This window comes from Molothrus ater, chromosome 4 (genome assembly GCF_012460135.2).
Source record: "Molothrus ater isolate BHLD 08-10-18 breed brown headed cowbird chromosome 4, BPBGC_Mater_1.1, whole genome shotgun sequence".
NCBI lineage: Eukaryota > Metazoa > Chordata > Aves > Passeriformes > Icteridae > Molothrus > Molothrus ater.
Window position 1 is genome coordinate 44670505 of NC_050481.2, and position 19496 is coordinate 44690000.

Here is a 19496-nt window from a genome sequence, read left to right on the forward strand (position 1 = left end):
CTGAATGTGCTCACTCTCTTTACTTGCATTTTCTACTTAAAACAGTGAATGGGAGGCCTGTGAAGGAGGCCTTGTACTATACCAAGTGGCTATAGTACAAGAGTTCTGAGAAGTTACCTATATGGAGTATTCCCACGCAGTGTACATTTAATATGGGAGATTAAACATTTGCCATTTGCTTTGCTAAAACCACAATTTTCTGTAGAAAATACAGAATTTCTAGCATTTTGCAGAATATGTTATCATTTGTATTCCTGAGGCAGTTCTGGAAGCTGTGGATAGCCTGTCCCTCAAAGTGTTCAAGGCAAGGTTGGGTGGGTCTTAGAGAAACCTGGTCTAGTGGAAGGTGTCCCTCTCTATAGCAGGAGGCTTGGAACTAGATGTACTTTAAGGTCCTTGCAACCCAAACTATTGTATGATGCTATGAAAATAAGGACATAGAATTCATTTCTGTTGCTATAGAAAATGAATTAATTTCATAAAATTCATAGAGTTCATTTTCTGTTAGAAAATACCTTTCTAGAAATTAATATCAATCTTAATTGTTTTCCTAATATCAGTTCATTCTTCCTAGTCTATAGAAATTTAAAAATTCATAGACAATTACTTGGATCAGGGAAATTGTGTGTAACTGCAGCAGTCTGCTCATAGATTGACCTTGTATTTCTGTGCACCCTGAAGAACCAGCAGCTTTGGGTGGGAGTTTTAGCTGTGCAAGGAATGCCAGATCAGGACCTGTATGACAGTCAGGAATCTGTGGAGTACAGTAAATGATATATATGTGTTTGCTGCTTCAGAGCTGTAGTAAATTTTCAGCTCTCTGCCAACATTGTTTCCTCCCCCTCACTCTCCCAGTGTTTACCTAAATAATCTCCTAAGGAAGGAGGCAGTATGGTGTCCGGGCAGCTTGGCTTGCTTTCATTTCAAGCCATATCTCATTAATGAAACAGTGTCAGACTTAAATAGCTTGATTAACGGCTAAGGAGATTCAAGGCTTTTTTTTTCATTCTTTCACAGAGTTTTGGCATTTACTGGCCTTTTTTCTTTAATGCGAGATATTAGTATTTTGATGGAGATTGCATATTTGTTTTAAATAAATCTGGCCTGAATCAGTTTATACTTCTGATATCTGATAGGGAAGCTTGCATTTGCCTTTTTCCATCTCCCATTGTTTCATCTCTGCTTTAATAATTTTTCCTCTATTCTGTGTATAAACTCTCAGTTATCAAGGCTGCATGTCAAAAGTTTGTAGATGTAAAGGAAGCACCTCTGGCATTTGAGGTGATAGCATGTGTTTACCTAAGCACCAATCACTGGCATCTTGATGAGCTCAGCTGCAGGCAGCTGAGCAGTTGTTTGAAATAACGGGTCACTGGGAGGAAGCTTCACTTTGGTTTTTGATCTCTTTCTCTTCCTGCAGATCTCCTTTTTCCAATTGACATTGCTCTAGTCAAGCGAGAGCATGACTTTCTGGACAGAGATGCTATTGAGGCGTTATGCAGGTAGGTGAATAAAAATCACACTGCATTTTGAAACAAAACCCTTCCTGTGTAATAGAAAGGACTTGGGAAAAGCACAACCAAAAAAAGCACACAAAAGTATGTGGTTTTCATTAAAATACCTTATTGGGTTAAGTAATGTTTGGGGATCTTATTTAAAAGAAAGTTGGGAGGAGAGTGGCAGGAATCTTTGTGAAAGGGATTTCACAGGCATATTTTTTATTATTCCCCTTTCTTTGCTCTTTCCTAATTCCCAAGTTGGGCATGCAAAAGCAGAACTGTGCTGGCTACAGCCATCAGCACGTGCAACTGCAGCACCAATTCCCACACAGGAACTGGGTTTTGGAAGCAGTATCAGCAAAGCAATGCTTTGCACTCCATCACTCCCCTTTCTTACCTTGGTGGACAGCTGTGCATACAAACAAAATGCTGTGTGTATAAACAAAGAGCTCTATATACAAACCCTCATGCTGGCCTCAGTGCATTGCCCTGTAACGTGGTATGGCTGAAAGGGACAATGTAAGGGAATCTATTAGTTTATCACTACTCCAAAGACAGCTCTGCCCTCAGCCACATGCTCACATTAACTCATCTTTGTTGTTTATGGGCTCCTTCCACAAACCAGTTCAACTGGCCCACCCCACAGAAAGCGTCTTGATAGTCCTTTTCTAGGTTAGTGAATAAAATCAGTGAAAAACCATAATGAAGTTCATAGTAGGTGTGATGAACGGGGCAGGACCCCACAGCCAGCAGCAGAAGGAGGAGAAGGGATAGGTAGAGAAAAAGAGGGAGCAAGACTTGCTGGAGTGTGGCAGGGTGGTTTTTACAGAACTACAGCCTCAGCATTACCAGTTTGGTCATAAAAGCAATCACAATGGCCCCATCTGACATCATCTAACATTAATCCATCCATCAGTTACCTCCTCTAGTGCGAGTCCACAATCTTAAATGGCAAAAGGAAAAAAGCTTTAACTTCTCATGTCTCCTCTTACCTAGAAATAAGTGCAGTTTTATGGCTCTGTCCTTCAGTATGGCAGCTTTCCAAACTGCCTGCAAAATGAATGCGTTTGGATACTGCATGCATGGTGTGTGCAACTCTAAATGTCAGTAATTCTAATGAATTACAAAACCCTTTTAAGAACAGCTTTAAGTTTATAGTGTTCTCATGCCATCACTGCCATACTTGGAAGGGAAAGAGAGAGACTGGAATTTAAAGTTCTTCAGAAATATTTACAGGATTTTCAAACTAAGAAAACAGATTTGTTGTCCAGTCATTAGGAGGGGAAAAATCTCATTAATGTTAAATTCATGCAAGATGTGCCTTCCTCAAATGTGGAACACCTATTCCATGGGTATTTAAATATGATGCATTGGTCTACTTATTTATGTGCTCTGGAACTTGTGAAGTCATTGAACAGAAAGCACAGCAATGCAAATAAATGCTGATTCCCAGAAGCATGGTCTTCCGTCGCCAGGAAAACAAAATACAGTCAGGCCAGCATATTTTGCTTTTGGTGCTCTCCTCCAAGAATACTTTTTAACCTGGGATTAATTAATTATACAGTGGATTGGATTAATTATATAGTGGATTGTTTCTCACTGATGAAAATAGCAACACACACTCCGTATCTCTATGAGACAAAGATTTTAAAGGTTGAACTGTATCATTCTGAAGCCTGTGGCTTATACATCAGAATTATCTTTTACAAAATAACTTTAAAACTGACACTGGAGTATACCCAGAATCATTCAGATCCCACCTCAAAATAAAATTGAAGTCATTCAATGAACCATCTCAGATGTCTGAATTTGGCCTTTGATCGTGTGTGTTAGCCAAAAGCAGTTCATTATCACAACATTTCCACCTTTCGATTTTTTTTCCACGCCTCCATGTTTGATTTTGCAAAGCTCATTAAAAACTGTGGAGAAGCACATAGTTTGGAATGCTGCCTTTCTGCCTGCAGTCTGGGTTTATTTTGACTCATGCCACAGTCAGTGTGTAAACAGTAAAGGGGTTTACTCAGTAAAGGCTTTGAGCAGTTTCACAACTGTAAGTCTATCACTATTTCTTGACTGAAAATCAGAATACTATGGGAGTTATTTGCACTTTCAGCACAGAGCTAAGTGAACATTGTACACAGTGGATGGTAACAAAATAGTAAGAGGTCTGTGCTGAGATTCTGCTATTCTGTGTAACAGCCAGTGTTTCCCAGAAGTTCTATTTACCTTGTTCTGATAACTGTATGTGAAACAATAGTTTTTAAAAGACTGTAGAAATCACAGTGGCAGGGATTTCTTTTTTAAGTTTGAAGCATTTTAAATGATAGCTTACATCTGAACAGCATTGTTAATTATTATTTAATAATCTTATTAATGTAAGCAGAAAAATTAAGTTAACTTTAACCCACCCCATTATGTTTTTTAAGGAAAATTTTCAAGTGAAAAGTAGTTGAGACTTGAACTACAAAGATAGCATATGGCACTCAGTAAGAGATGGCTAAGAAATGTCATTTAGTGATCTTACCATGAAATGTAGGGTTAAAAATGTAAAAGTGATGACCGTATTTTAATTTCCTTGGATGCTTTCTTTAGTGACTGTGCAAACCAGTGCTGGCCTTGGTTTCATAAAACTTTATGTAGATTAATGCCTGGGAATTTATCTCAAGTGGATAACTGGATGCATCATGTGCTGATGAAACTAAGTACTGAAACATGCTTATCCTAGAGGTTGTTGCTAAGTACAAAATACATAGCAAGCCATAATAGAAATCCTTTTAAATCTCCTTATGCATGGCTAGGAATCTGTTTCACTATATATGCAAGAGGTTTCTTAAATCTTTTGTCATCAGGATTTCTCCTCCACGAAATTGGTTATAATGCATTCAGTGTTTGTATCATTTGGTCTGTGGAGAGCTGACCTCCTTTGCAGAAGAACATGCAGACAAAGCCCAGGAGCCAAAGTAGAGGCTGTCCACTGAGACAAGAAGGCCATTGTAAGACAGTTTGTTACATGTATAATGGAGCTGGACTTTATCAGTGGAATTATGAATTTAAGTCCATCAAGAAAATATTTTAAACTTTAAAGGTAGAACACACAGTTCCTCAAATTCAAAATCGTAATTTAAAATGTATAAATCCAGTATTCTGCATTGCTACTACTTTATTTGGGTGCATGGGGTGAGAGCTTCTGTTAATGAGAACATAATTAATTACCCGGTGTTATACCCAACATAGAACTGACTAGTACCTAGTTTAAAAAAGACTTCACATCATAAACCACATTTTCATTTAGAAATTAGCTGTTCACACTACAGTTTTTCATAGTGACTGTCCTGTTCAGGCTGCCTCTCTTAAAAGAAGTTCAGGCTAAACTAGTTTGTGTGGCATTTCTGAGAAGACTAATAAAAATGCATCATTTGCTCATTTCTGAGAGAAGCTCCAGTGCCCCATGTTTTGGGTGCAGCAGGTTCAGGCTGTGTAATGGGCACACAGGGCTGATATGGACTGACTTGGGGTCTAGGACAGAGGCAGGTCCTGCTGCCTTGGTCACCCTCAGGAGGAAGGGATTTGCACAGCTGGGGTAAAAGAGAATGAGAACTGAGGTAGGAGTCCATGGAAAGTGAAGAAAAGTGATGTCTTGAAGAGAGAATGCTCCTTGGGAGTAAGATAACATCTGGATGTGAAGTTGTATAGAGAGGGATGACTCAAAGACATTTCTCTAAATGATGGGAAAGAATATTATATTGTCATCCAGACAGGTATCTAGAGAGTGGCCAGGGTAGGAGGCATAGCTGGAATGGAGACTGAGCCAGCCAGGCAGTGAAAGTGGCTGTGACTGCTGTCTGCAGCAATCCTGCCCTGTCCCTCTGTCTCCTATCTGCTCTTCAGGAAGGTGTCACTGAGACAGGTTTGGGCAGAGTAAGGTGGTCCTAAAGAATGAGGCAGGTCTGCTGACTGTCGGTAAGGAAATGATGAGTGAACCTATACCTGGGAGTGGAGTTAACAAAGGAGAAGGTCCAGACCCAGAAGAGGAAACTGTGGTTTATTAACTAGCATCAATTTGATGAGAAGATCTGTAGAAAATGGATATGTGCTTATAGGCTTAAAAAGTATTGCAAACTTATGTGAAGGTTAATGACAGTTGTATAGGTAAATCTCATCTTGACAAACCAAATGGTAAGCTTAGATTTTAAGACACACTAATGTGTTTGGAAGGCAGTTTTGCATATTGTACTGTATTTTCAGTGGTGTGTAGTTCAAGGACCTTGGCACTCCTGAATTTGAGCAGAAGTTGAAGCAGGATGTGTGATGTACATAATGGAAGTTGCAGACCTGATGCAATTTCTGCAAAGCATTTAAAGTTTAAAAGGGAAATTGGTTTTGAGATGCATCCATGTCAAATATGTATTAGAGACTTTATTTGCCTCACTGCTATTGAATTTAACCTCACTCATTGGAGGTTACTTTATCTTGCCTTTGTACTAATTTCTGTGAGGTGTGTGCCAGGATTTTTTTTTTAAATACCCTCTGAAAATAAAGGTCTTTGCTCTACCCTTTCCCACCTATTTCAGGGGTTTTAGTTGAGTAGGAGAGAAGTCTGGGGATGTAATCTTTGTGAAATCAGAGATTGTCTTTATTAGTGGTCAGACAGGCTGGAGCTAGATAAAGCCTGATCCAGGGATTCAGTGGTAACTTCTCTCTGCATAAGTCAAAGGTTGCAACACTGTGAAATTTGTAAATTATTACACAACATAGAACTGAAACCAGTTTAATATTTCCTGGTCTTGAGGTCCAGGACTTTGAGAGGAGAATGTGTTTATAGCAGAGAGGGAGGCAGCTTTCTGTTTCTTGTGTGGCCTCTTGAAAAAAACCAAACAGTCTTGTGTCTAGCATGTAGATGGGACATTCACCCTTCACCCGCACCATAAATACAATTCCTCTGAAATCACTGGACTTGTGCATGTACCCACCAGCTGCAGCCTGCAGGACTGAGCCTTTTGCCTTCCAAATTCAGAGCAAAGATGAAATCTGTATAAAAAGAGAGATCTGGATAACTTTTGTAACCTGCCACTGCCCTGCTATTTGACCCATGGCAATTCTTCCTGTTTCTCTTCTTCTCTGCTGTGTTGTGGCTGGGTCTAATTATAGATCAAACTGCCTTTTCTTTTTTGCTTTATGACCTGCAGCGAAAGCATCAGTAGCAGCTTTCCCATTTTCTTTGATGGCTTCAGGATCAAGCCCTGTGTAAATACCATCTGCAGCCAATCTTGTGCATAAAAGGCAAGGGAAAAGAGAAAAAACTAGTAATTCTCCCTGTGCACACATTTTCTACATCCAAGTACAAGTTTCATGAATCTGAGAAAATTAATTTGAAGCAATAGGGCATGTCAGCATTTCTTTTCTTTTTTAGTTTTTCAAAACTGCAGATACAGGCTCTTCTTTGCACTTCACTCAAATGAATTTGTATGTGCAAATTACACAACTTCCTTTGGAATGAATTAGGCTTTTTAAAGCTCAGCTTTGCTTCTGTTGAATTTGGGCTGTGGTCCAGTTTAATAAAAGGGGCAGCCCTACTCCTGTGCCTCCTCCCTGCACACACTACTCTTCATGCAGCTCAGGGTACTGGCCCAGGGGAAATTCACCTCCAAGAAATATTGAAAGATTGGTTTTCAGCTCAGTTAGTCTCCTCATCCAACCCACAGTACAGCCTCATGAGCAGAAGTATTGACACAGGGCTAAACTATCACTTCCATTAAGCTGCTGCTTCAGTTTTTCTGCCTTCTGCATTGTGTCCAGCCTGTTTCTTCCTTTTGCCTTGCCATGGCACTGGCAGTTCTCTAACCACACTTTACCAGCACAGATTTTAGTTGGACCATGTCCTTGGAACAGCTCTTGGGAAGATGGAGAAGGGCAGGAGACCATGGCAGACTGCACTTAGCTGAGCCTAACCTGCCTTGGAGCTGTGTCACAAATAGCACCAGCTTTTGCTGTGCTTTAAGTTGCTTGTGCTCAGTCCTGCACTCTGAGTGACTGGAGAAGAGAGGAGAAAAAAGATAATTTTTTGGTTGTTTTAGGGATACCTACCAGATGACCAGATTAGCTCACTGAGGGATAGAGGAATGCTCATATGTATTCATACAGTACTTCAAGATATGTATCAGACTGCTGTCACATTTTACAGAGAAGCTGGTTAGCTATTGCTGCTGCAGCAACTTATTTTTGTTTAAATTTTAGTCCTTCAGAAAAGTATTTTTACATATGAAAGAAACTTTCAGTTTAGGAAGCAGAAATTGGGTCTGTGTTCTGGTTGAGTTTTTGTTTAAGCTGACAAGTGGTCTTGTCCCAGGACTGTATTGAAAATAATCATTGTTCAAAAGCAAAATAGGCCATCTAGTAAGTGGAAAATAAGTTTTCATCTGGGAAGTTTCAGCTTATAAAGTACAATTTTAAAGCAGCATGATTTTTTAAATATATTCACATTTTTACAGTGTCAAACTGGAAGAGTTTTCTGTTATTTTTAGCCTGTCAAGGTTGAGTGTTTCAGGGTTCAGATGTCTGCTATTTAGAGCAAATGTAATGATTACAATTTGTAGGATGTGATGTACTTCTCAATTTAGTCCAAGTTTCCATTAACTTATCTTTACTTGGATTCAGGTAATTGTGACAAATAGTCGTCCTTCTCTCCCTCTGAAGTTAGAGTACAGCCAAATGTAATGGGTTAATAGTTAAGTAAATTAGGGCTCTAATTGAAACTATGCTTGTGGCTATTTGTATGCAGAGCAGTTTGGGGACAGCCTTCACAAAAGCTTTGAACTGGAATAGCCTATGTCAAAACACTGGAGTATTCTCTTAATATGGTTTCCTTTGCTCTTTGCAGGCGCTTAAATACTTTAAACAAATGTGCAGTGATGAAGCTAGAAATTAGTCCCCACAGGAAAAGGGTAAGTTCATTTAATTCTTCTGTTACAGCATTATGTGTTAATAAAACTGGAAAAAAAAACATCTAGCAGGTTGTTTAGCTTTGGTTTAGGATTACACCTGAGTAGAACCTGGCAAGGACACAGCAAAAAAGTAAAAAATCTGCTTACATCTCTTTTTGTGTTCTCACTGAGTGAAAATTGCAAGGCTTGGCAGTGGGTAAAGGTTGTCTAGCAAACTTTTCCCTGGGATGCTGCTTCCAGTGTGAAAGGCACTGGACTTCTCTGCCAGTGAGGTTGTTGGTGTTGATGCCTATTGCCTGCACTCAGGCAGGATTTTATAGAGTAGGCTTGATGGCCACAGTGAGCTGACCTTAATGTTAGACCATCATCTTGGATGTCATCTTTACTTTTAGTTCTCTGCCGTCACGTTGGAGTTGTATTATTTTATTGTGATGTAGACAGGATCAGTTAGACTGTGCCTGGCCTTCAAAGGAAAGGATTAGGCACATTGGTTCCTTTCCAGTATATTTTCAGAATACAACAGCTACCTTTTCAGAAAGTTTACATGTTTCCAGGGAGCTCAGCAAGAATTAAAAGTGTTTCCTGAATCTTCAGGATTCCTGTGGAGCAGGGTGAGAAATAAGAGAGCATCCACTGTAATTTCAGTAAGGTAGTACCAACTTGCTAATAAGGTACCACTCAATAGCTGTCTCAAAACTCTGTGTGTGTCCTAGGAGGGATCAGTAATTGATACCGTCCCCTGGGATATGACAACTGCAGATAAAGATGACTGAGTTAAGGCAATACAATGCTGCCCTACCCCTAACAAGAATGCATACAAATGCTCTGAGGTTGTTTACCAGGAATTAATCCCCTCTTCCCCTATCTGTTAGAGGTATGTTGGAAAGAGCATCCAAGCTCCAGAAGATAACACTCTGAGGCAGCATATGTAGGAACTCCTTAAAAGTAGGGGTAGACAGCTGGATTGCCATTTATGACCACCAGAAGATTTCTCATCCTTTTTCCTGGACCTTGTTAACAGTGGAATGATCAATGTTGATATTAGAGGTCAGACCAGACCTGACTTCAGGTCCAAACCTCAGATCTTCCAGAGTCTGGATGTTAGTTTTTGTTTCAGTCCTTCCTGAATTTCATTCACCACCCATGTTCTGGCAGATGGACCTGGGGCCTATTCCCTTTTGTTATTGATGTCAATAAAATCAATACTTAGCTTTTAAAGCTTTTTAACACTAGGGAATTCTGCTGGCAGAAACATGTTTCTTTATGTTTCCACTGACTTCTTTGCAAATTAAAATTACTTCTTTTTTTCTTCCAATGAATCTCATTCACCCCCAAACCATCATTATTATCCACTGGCAGTTTCAGATTACTTTTTTCCTGCTGAAAACTTAAATAAGTAAGCCAGAATTCTTGGGTTTTCATCTGAGTCGTGGACAAAAGTAGTTTTCAGTAGTTAGGAGGCAAAGAAAATGATGCTTGCTCTGTGTCTCATGTGTATTTGGTCATAAGAAGTAAATACAGTATTTCACTTATTTTCCTGAGCTGATGAAATGTTCTATAAAAAGAAAAAAGTAAAAGTAGGAGATAATCAGGATCTGAAGTATGCATACATAAACTACTTGAAATATGAATAATTTACTTGTTTTTCAAAGAATGAATGTTTGTAGTCTTGGCACACAAATAGTTATATTTTGGGGCATTCATATGTGTTTGTTTTTAAATAAAAGCAAGTTAAATAAATGAAGTGAAGTTCATAGAGCTGGGTTGCAATTAGTGTTTCTTACTCTAAACACCAAAGATTACTTTGTGGTTTCATGGTGTCATTTTAAAATATCTTCATTGGTTTTATTCCTCCAACGTGAAACTTTCCATATATTTGGAAGACCAAATAGGTCAAGATCATTCCCTTTCAGTATTTAGATGAAAAGATTGTAGGCGTACAGTGATGTATGTGTAATTGTACTCCAAGCATTACTCATACATCAAACATGTTATTTACAATTTACTTACGTGCTACACTGTCAGTGAGCTCTTGCTGCTCACTATCTACAAGTGTTAAAGTTTGCCCGAAGCTAGACTGAAGTAGAGAATTCACAGAACATTCTTAAAATGTTAGCTGCTAGCCTGTGGGAGGAAGAGTGGACCAGGTAAGAGCCATCACACTCTAGCAGTGCAGGAGCTTCTTTTGCTGTCTCATTAGTCACAGTGAGGAGGCTGTTCAGAGTTCCCAAAGGGGTAAGGAATTAAGCCACTAAAATTCAGAATGTATGAGAAACATCTCGTAATTGCGAAGAGGAGTATAAACATATAGCCACTATCAACAAAGTGTAGCTTTGGAGAGAGTCCAGAGGGACCCCAACCCCTGACTGACTCCAGTTTAAAATGTTATGCATGCCAGGAATTTCCATTGATGTGAGGGCTATCCACTGTGACCAATTAATTAAGTCTATGGATACTAGGGTTTTTTAAAATAGAACGATTTAAAGTAGATTGTATTGTTTGTTTCTTTTTATGAACAGTATATCTTTTGCATTTAAAAACAGTTAAAATATATTGCCTGTACCATGTTATCTTTTCCCGTGACAGGCTTTATGGCCTAATCTTCCTCTCCCTGAAATAAAAGACTGTTTTCACTTTAAATTCAGTGAGAACAAGGTCATGCTTAAAGCACTTTAGTGGACATTGTATTTAAATGCAACCGCCTTTACTGTTTGAGTAGTTTGCAAGCAATACTTTCATGGTTCTTCTTTGCAGAGTGAAGATTCAGATGAAGATGAACCTTGTGCAATAAGTGGCAAATGGACTTTTCAGAGGGACAGCAAGAGGTGGTCGAGGCTTGAAGAGTTTGATGTCTTCCCTCCAAAACCAGACTTGGATATCCCGTCCCCAGAAGCCCCTCACCTGACGAACGCGGCAAGCCGGGAGAGTGTGCTCACAGACCTCAGCGAACGCCAGGAGGTGGCTTCTATTCTGAGCATCAGCAGCACCAGCAGCCACCAGCCAACCCTGCAGAGCGAGGCGTCTACCACCAGGACAAACTCAGTAGTGAGCGTCTGTTCATCCAGCAATTTTGTAGCCAACGATGACTCATTCAGCAGCCTGCCCTCGCCCAGGGAACTGAATAGCTTCAGCTTCAACACAAAAGCCAACGAGAAGAATGCCAAGTCCAAAACAAAGAGCCTGCTGAAGAGAATGGAGAGTCTTAAAATCAAGAGTTCTCACCATGGCAAGAGCAAAGCTCCTTCAAAGCTTGGCCTGATTATTAGTGGGCCAATCCTGCAGGAGGGCATGGATGAAGATAAACTGAAACAACTTAACTGCGTGGAGATTTCCACCCTCAATGGCAATCACATCAACTTCCCTATGGTACGAAAGAGGAGCGTCTCCAATTCCACCCAGACCAGCAGCAGCAGTAGTCAGTCTGAGACAAGCAGTGCTGTCAGCACACCCAGTCCTGTCACACGAACACGCAGCCTCAGTGCCTACAATAAAAGGGTGGGCATGTACCTGGAAGGCTTTGACCCCTTCAATCAGTCAACGTTCAGCGATGTGATGGAGCAGAACTTCAAGAACCGGGGCAGTTTTGCAGAAGACACCGTGTTTTTTATCCCTGAGGATCATAAGCCTGGCACTTTTCCCAAAGCCCTCTCCAATGGCAACTTCTCCCCTACAGAAAACAACACCTCTGTGAACTGGAGGACAGGGAGTTTCCATGGACACGGCCACCTCACCCTCCAGAGGGAGAACAGTGGTGACAGCTCTAAAGAGCTGGGCATGGGAAAAAGGCGCAACTCCTCCAGCTCAATGAGCAGCCGCCTGAGTATTTATGACAATGTGCCAGGTTCAATCCTGTATTCCAGTACAAGCGACCTGGCCGACCTCGAAAATGAAGATATATTCCCAGAACTAGACGACATCCTATACCATGTCAAAGGGATGCAGAGAATAGTGAACCAGTGGTCAGAGAAGTTCTCAGATGAAGGGGATTCTGACTCTGCACTCGACTCCATCTCCCCATGTCCTTCCTCTCCAAAGCAGATTCACCTTGATGTAGATAATGATCGAAGAACACCAAGCGACCTCGACAGTACAGGGAATTCACTGAATGAAACGGAAGAGCCCACAGGGATCCAGGACAGGAGAGACTCTGGGGTTGGTGCATCGCTGACACGTTCCAGCAGGTGAGATCACCAAGTGTTAGGACTTGGGGTGGCCTGGGGATGTCCCCAGCAGCCTGAGCAGCGCTATGGTAGCTGCACCACACTTACTTAAGGTGCAGTAGAAGTTGTGGGTGTTCAAGCACACATGTGCTGTTCCATTGTTCCCCAAAACTATTAGGGGCAAGAGAAATGTTTGGGCAAGAGTTTGTGGTTCCTACAACTCATAGCTGTATGTTTGTAGGTTCAGCCTGAGTTGTCATTGAAAAAGCAATATTAGCACAGTTTTGGGGCACAATAATTCTTCAAACTGAAATGGTGCATGGGAGGGGAGGGCCATCAAGTAGGATTAAATGCTTTGTAAGCTGGCTAGGAGAACCAAGAGTAAGTATGTTCTGGTTTGTGTCAGTGTGTAGTAAAAGCCTTGACTTTTAGACTGTTTCAAAAAATTGCATTTTTCAGTAGCAGGCTGTTTCTAATAGCATGCTAGGGTACTAAATCTGTGGGGAAAATCAGGCTTGATTACTTTCTCTTGATCATTGTAGCACAGTGGGAGACTGGGGGAGTTCCATTGGCCTCCAGATTCTGCTGGGAGTTTTACCATGACTGTATTTTGTATTGTGAGTAGAGCAAGGATTTTAATTCTTTCTAGCTTTGTTTCCAGTTTTCTTTTAAAAGTAATGCAAATCATTTAGTCATCTACAGCTGTTTGCATAAACTTAATGGGACTTATGGAAGCACAGAGTTCCTATTTGATATATCTTAAAAATTCATGCAATTTTTTCTTAATGGAGCTTTTTAATTCCCACTGCCCCAATACTGAAAGGACTTTTGGAGAAGGGCGTTGGAGCCCTTGGAGGATATCTGCTAGGGCAAGGTTGTGTAGCTGTGGGTCAGCTCAGAGTGCACATTCCCATGTGAATCACCTGCCCGTGCTGCCTCACACCAGGTGAGGCAGAGACGCCGCTGGCTGACGCCTGTGAAATCTCAGAAGAATGCAGCCGCCAAGGGCAGGGATCTCAGCAGTGCATTTGCATTAATTCCTACATGTGTCTTGCAGAGACATTTCAGTAACCTGCCCTTTCTCTGATTCCCATCTTCTCCACAGGCACAAGCTAAGGTGGCACAGCTTCCAGAGTTCCCACAGGCCCAGCCTCAGCTCGGCATCGCTGCAGATCAACTGCCAGTCCGTAGCACAGATGAACCTGCTGCAGAAGTACTCTCTCCTGAAGCTGACTGCTCTCCTGGAGAAGTACACACCTTCCAACAAGCATGGTTTCAGCTGGTAAGGACACAGTGCTGTGTATAGAGAGCCCGACTATGCCAGCATGACAGTTGTGCCTGTCCCAGGCACCGTTTGGAAAGATGTAATGCGTCCGTCCAATCCCTCTTTTTCCATATTTGCACTTCTTCCTCCAGCCTGTGCTGACAGTGATTTATGGTTTCCTAAGATGGGGCTAAAATCACTAACCTTTACGTAAGTGTAATTGTATTAGGCTTCAGAGATGTGTTTATGGGGACATGGGAGAGAACCAAAGCAATGAAGTACAGATCAGTTTTCAGAAGAGGAAGATGTTCAGTATCTATAGCAAAAGAAGGACCACTTGTTTATTGAGGCAGTTAGCAAGCAGTGGCACAAATTGCAACCAATCTTAATAGGCTTGCTTTTCTTCAGTTATCCTTAAATATTTGCATTATTTCCTTTACATAATTATGTAATTAAATAACGTAAATTTCTCTTAATTCTAGTATCTAGTGGTAATAGCCAAAATTTTGTTTTCCCTTTTTAAGGCACTATAAATCGATTAGCAAAAGAGATGGAGAGAAGAAAGGTTGGGAGAACCATGGAGTTTTTTGTAGGCAGCAATTTCTGGTGTGGCCAGGTGTTCGCAACTCAGTTGAATATTTTTTGTCAGAAGAATGAAATAGAAAGCTCTTTTATTATTATATCTACAGCCTGTGTAACCTTCAGGAGGCAAGGGACGCAAATAAAATTTTTCTTGTCCCTACCACAGGCCAGCCTCCTCCCTTCCCCAGGAGTCATAGAGAGTATTTAGCTTCAGCATCAAAGTACCTCCTGTTCAAAGGCTGTTATTATGTCAGTCTTTCTAAATACAGAAGTTGTTTGTTCTGAAAGACAGAAATAAGTATTGACCAGTTATCCCTGCATGCTTCAGATTCTCAGTGGAGATCGCAATGTGTTTTTTCACATTCCATTGGCATGTTTTTTGACAAAGCAAGTATTATTCATACATGTATCAATAATGCCCTAAACTTAACTATATGGCAATACAAATTGGGCTGTTTTACTGCATAACAGATTAGTCAGCTGTAAATCCAATGCACTGTTTTTATAGCTGTAGTGTAGGTTGAAATAGTAAATGTCTCCCTGTTTTCAGTGCTACTGTGTCCTATTAGTTGTTACAGTGGACATTAGCTTTCCTCCCTGTTTAGGAAAATGACCTCAATATTTTCACATTTTAGTGCCTTTTTTTTCCCCTTTATAATACCAATACTCTGGGGGACACTGGGGTAAATCATTCCTTTGTGTTTAGTAACTTTTTCCTTGGAGTCATAAGCAGATGGAAAGGCCTCTCAATGAAATTGTAGTGGGAGGTGGGGGTAACAAAAGTCACTGGCTGACAAGGAGGGGGGTCCCTCAAAGGGGTTGTTTATAGAGCTGAAGTTTTTAGCTGACAAACTCAAATGTATTACATCAGTTTCCTGCTGTTCTGCACACTGGTGGGTGGTGGACCCAGTTTGAGGACTTTGCAGAACAAGTAGTTGACGTACAAAAGCTCATTGTTTAAATGCCCATCTTTCCTGAAACCTAAAGAAGCAGTGTTATAAGGGGTCACTGACCGCAAGGTTTATTTTGACTCTTTTGCAATTCAATCTGGCCCCTGCAGTTTTACCCTGTAGCTTTCGTCCTCCTAATATTGATGGAGTAGCACCACATTAATACTTAGAGGCAGCACACTGCCCCAAATGTCAAGCCTTTCTCTTAGAGAAACCCTTGTTTTCTTTCCTCTCACCCTTTCCAGCCCTGAGTGGATTAACTAATTTATACTGTCACTATTGTTCGTGTTACTAAAAGTGTTTCACGTATTTTCACTTACCTTCCAAATTACTGGGAATACAGAAGACAAATAATCAACAGAGGTTTAATTAGATGTGTCATTCCCTTTGCTTAAATAGGGCAGTACCAAAGTTTATGAAGAGAATAAAGGTGCCAGATTATAAGGACCGAAATGTGTTTGGAGTACCCCTGCAAGTGAACGTGCAGCGCACGGGGCAGCCTCTTCCCCAGAGCATTCAGCAAGCCATGCGGTACCTCCGCAACCACTGCCTGGATCAGGTGGGTTTGTTCTTCTCTTGTTCCACGTGCATGCCCCACCCAAAGCCCAGCTTTCCGTTCGATTTATTGTTCATGTGTCAGACTGAAAAAAGTAAACTCAAAACAGGACAAAATAGGTAATTAATGCATGGAAAGATTTCCACAAAATTATAGCCCATGTGTAAGAAGCTAAAGAGCATGCTTACATTCCAGATTTTCTAGATTCCTTATAAATGTATTTACTTTTATATGTGTGTTTAGGTTGGACTGTTTAGGAAATCTGGAGTGAAGTCAAGAATTCAGGCTTTGCGTCAGATGAATGAGAGTTCTGCAGACAGTGTCAACTACGAAGGCCAGTCTGCCTATGATGTAGCAGACATGTTAAAGCAATTCTTCCGTGACCTCCCTGAGCCTCTCATGACCAACAAACTCTCCGAGACCTTCTTACAGATATACCAGTGTAAGTAGTGAGATTCTGCAGCAGATAGCAAGTGGTCATTTGTGTAGCAAGGGTGGAACTTTGTAACACTGCTGTCCTGGGCGCTACACGTGTTTCTTATGTCGGTCTTTGTCCTTCTCCAGTAACTGTTACAGTTCAGGCCGCCTCTAATCAATGGATTTTTTGTATTGTAGTTTTCATAAACATTTATGCTATAAGTTCTTTTAATTTCACCTTTCTCTCTAGTTCAGGAACAAATATAAATCCTTCATCACCTGCTCTAAATTTTCTTCTCTTCTTTGAGCATACTTGATATTATGGTTTGAAAATAAGCCACATCTAATGTGGCTAAGTAGACGTGCAGAACAAACACTATATGAGCAGAGTTTGGGGCTTTTGAGGGGATTGGCAAAGCTACCAAAAATTTTTACTTTCTCATAATTCATTTTCTGCTATCCTTCCCCTCAGCTGTTTAAAAACAACCTCTAAGTGGCAAGCTTTTCTGTTACTGACTTGTAGTTACTTCGCAGATAAGTATCCTAAAGTTTTCAGAGTAAATCACATAACAAATGGAGTTTATCAATGCTTGTAAAAAGAAATAAATACAAAAAGGCTACAGGAATTTCCGTCAGAGCTCCATAGGTGGAGATGATGTTTTAAAATATCATACAGACCATTTTTTCAGTGCAAGCATTTTTGTGTGTGTGTGTTTGGATTCCCAAACATGTTTATGGAGAAAATTAATCAGACTCTCCAGTTCCATGCATAATAAACAGCAGCTCTGTGGGTTTAGAGCCAAAAAAAGTTTGACAGAGCATTGCAGAGTTTCTATTCCTTTCCTTTTGCAGGTGGTAGGTCTGAGGAATTCCCAGAGGTGGTCGGGAAGTATTATCTCTGTGTAAAGCAAAGAGCCTTAAAACAGCTGTAAATTCTGCTTCCTTGCAAAGGGAAAAATTTCCCTTTGCTTTGGTGCTATGCACTAGGCTGCACACTGGAATGCACGTGGCTTAAATGCGCTTTGAGCTGATTGAGAGGAGAGCATGGGAAACAGTGGATTTTTGCTTAAAACTGCTTTCTAAACTCGCTGCTAGCCTTAAAAAGTTGATGAAGCCCAAAGCAAATACCAATTAAGTATCTGGGTAGCACCAAGTGTATTATGAGAGATGCAGTGAGGGTGGTAGGCTGCTAATGATGATATAAATGCTCCAGGACTCAGACTCTGATGTTGTATTCAGAGATGTCTTATTGGAAATCCCTTTATAAGAAGCAGATCTGGTCTGGGTTATTTCATTTTTCCTTTCAAGTTTGTAGGAGAAAGCTTTATATAAAGAGACATCAAATCTTTCCAATGGCTGTTTGTTGTTCGTAACCAAGGAGCTGTTTAATGGTATGGGGCTTCTCAGCGTGGACTTGCTTTTTCCACCGCGTGACTTTGAATGATCTGCTCAATAAAGTAACCCTCTCTGTTCTGTAAAGCACTTTCTGGATGTTTTATGACATCACTGTTGAAAAGGTTTGCTAGCTAATTTATTTAATTTACCTATTCTAAAATGCATTCATGTTTTAAATTTCTTTGCAAGCCAAAGAACTTCTAAATTGGCTGGACTATGTTTGCTATGTTCCCTGCCTGAATCCAGGTTTCTGTCCTTTTAGTGCATCTGCGGGAGCATGTAGCTGCTGAAGCTAAATCTAAAATTAACTCTGGCCTAGGCACAGCTTCTTGCTTGCATTTCTTGTGAGGCAGGAAATAGCTGAGGGTAGTTAAACCAGTGGTTTAAAAAACATTCCTTCATGTTTCCTACAAATGGTATGCATTCTGAAGGAAGTCACTTCAAACTCGAGTCAAATATTTGAAGCTGGAGTTTGCTTTGGGATGTATTCATGCTGTGTGTGTGGAAAATCAATGGGCTGATGAGAGAATTACTAATATTATGCAGATGTGCCAAAGGATCAGCGTCTCCAGGCTATCAAGGCTGCCATTATGCTTTTACCTGATGAGAACAGGGAGGTCCTCCAGATTCTTCTCTATTTCCTGAGTGATGTCACAGCTGCAGTGAAGGAAAACCAGATGACACCAACAAACCTGGCTGTCTGCTTAGCACCTTCCCTCTTCCACTTGAACACTCTCAAAAGAGAGAATTCTTCCCCAAGGTATGTTTTTGGGAGCAGGGCTCACTGCTGCTGATCCCATAGCACAGCTGGCAGTGATGTGCAACAGGCACAGTCTGGGATTGATCCTGCCAGCTGTGATCACCTCAGAGAGCACCGGCTGTAGAACAGTTACGGGAGCTTACCTTTTGTTGGAGATTTGTTAAATTATAAACAAGCTCATAAGAAAGAAAAAAATGTGTGTAGGGAGAAGAGTTTCCAAAGAAAATGCTTAGAAAGAGTTGCAAGAGAAGTTGGCAACACCATGCCAATGTTTGGTACCAGGCAGCACTGCTCTAAATCACCAGCAGATGTGGGAATCATACTGTTTTCTTCCCAAGCATGTCTCTTGCTCTGCAACAAATAACTGGATTTGTGTATGTGTGTACTCTTTTCCCCTGTGAAGGGTGATGCAAAGGAAACCAAGCCTGGGCAAACCTGACCAAAAGGACCTAAATGAAAATCTGGCTGCAACCCAAGGGCTAGCTCATATGATTGCTGAATGCAAGAAACTCTTTCAGGTAAAACACTTGTTTACAAAACTGATGGCTGGAAAATTGATTAAGATGTCTTAGATCTGCTGTATAATGAAAAGCTAGGAATGTCTCTTTATTTTAATGATGTTTAACACATGATAAATAGCTTTTTAAAAAGCTTTGCTTCCTGATCTCTGTGCATACATGAATTACAAGCAGTGCCAGAAGGGTCAAGAGAGTTGTTTTGTTGGCACTGGTGCTCTCAAGTCAGGAGGCAGTTGTGGTGTTTGGCATATTTTTGCTGCATCCAAGCTGCATTTGGAATACATTTTCAAATTTTTATTGTGCAGCCATGAGGGTCTGTGGACCTCAGCTCTAATTACAAAGCAGGAAGCTATTTCCAGGAATTTCAGTGCTCATTTTGTACTAAAGTTCCCGAGAGTTAGCAAGACAGGCCACAAAAGCATCCTGGAATGTAACACTGTCAAACATAGGTTGA

At 40.8% G+C, this 19496-nt stretch overlaps 1 protein-coding gene across 3 annotated transcripts in view; it reads left to right on the forward strand.

The window, feature by feature from the left end:
- The window catches only part of DLC1 (DLC1 Rho GTPase activating protein), a 200480-nt gene that overhangs the window by 176816 nt on the left and 4168 nt on the right, over window positions 1–19496 (forward strand). For all 3 annotated transcript variants that reach the window (XM_036382058.2, XM_036382059.2, XM_036382060.2), the window contains 8 exons: window positions 1421–1502; window positions 8377–8440; window positions 11195–12621; window positions 13706–13882; window positions 15796–15955; window positions 16196–16394; window positions 18311–18524; window positions 18928–19042. In XM_036382058.2, coding sequence (XP_036237951.1) covers window positions 1421–1502; window positions 8377–8440; window positions 11195–12621; window positions 13706–13882; window positions 15796–15955; window positions 16196–16394; window positions 18311–18524; window positions 18928–19042 — 2438 coding nt within the window. The remainder of the gene's footprint in view (window positions 1–1420; window positions 1503–8376; window positions 8441–11194; window positions 12622–13705; window positions 13883–15795; window positions 15956–16195; window positions 16395–18310; window positions 18525–18927; window positions 19043–19496) is intronic.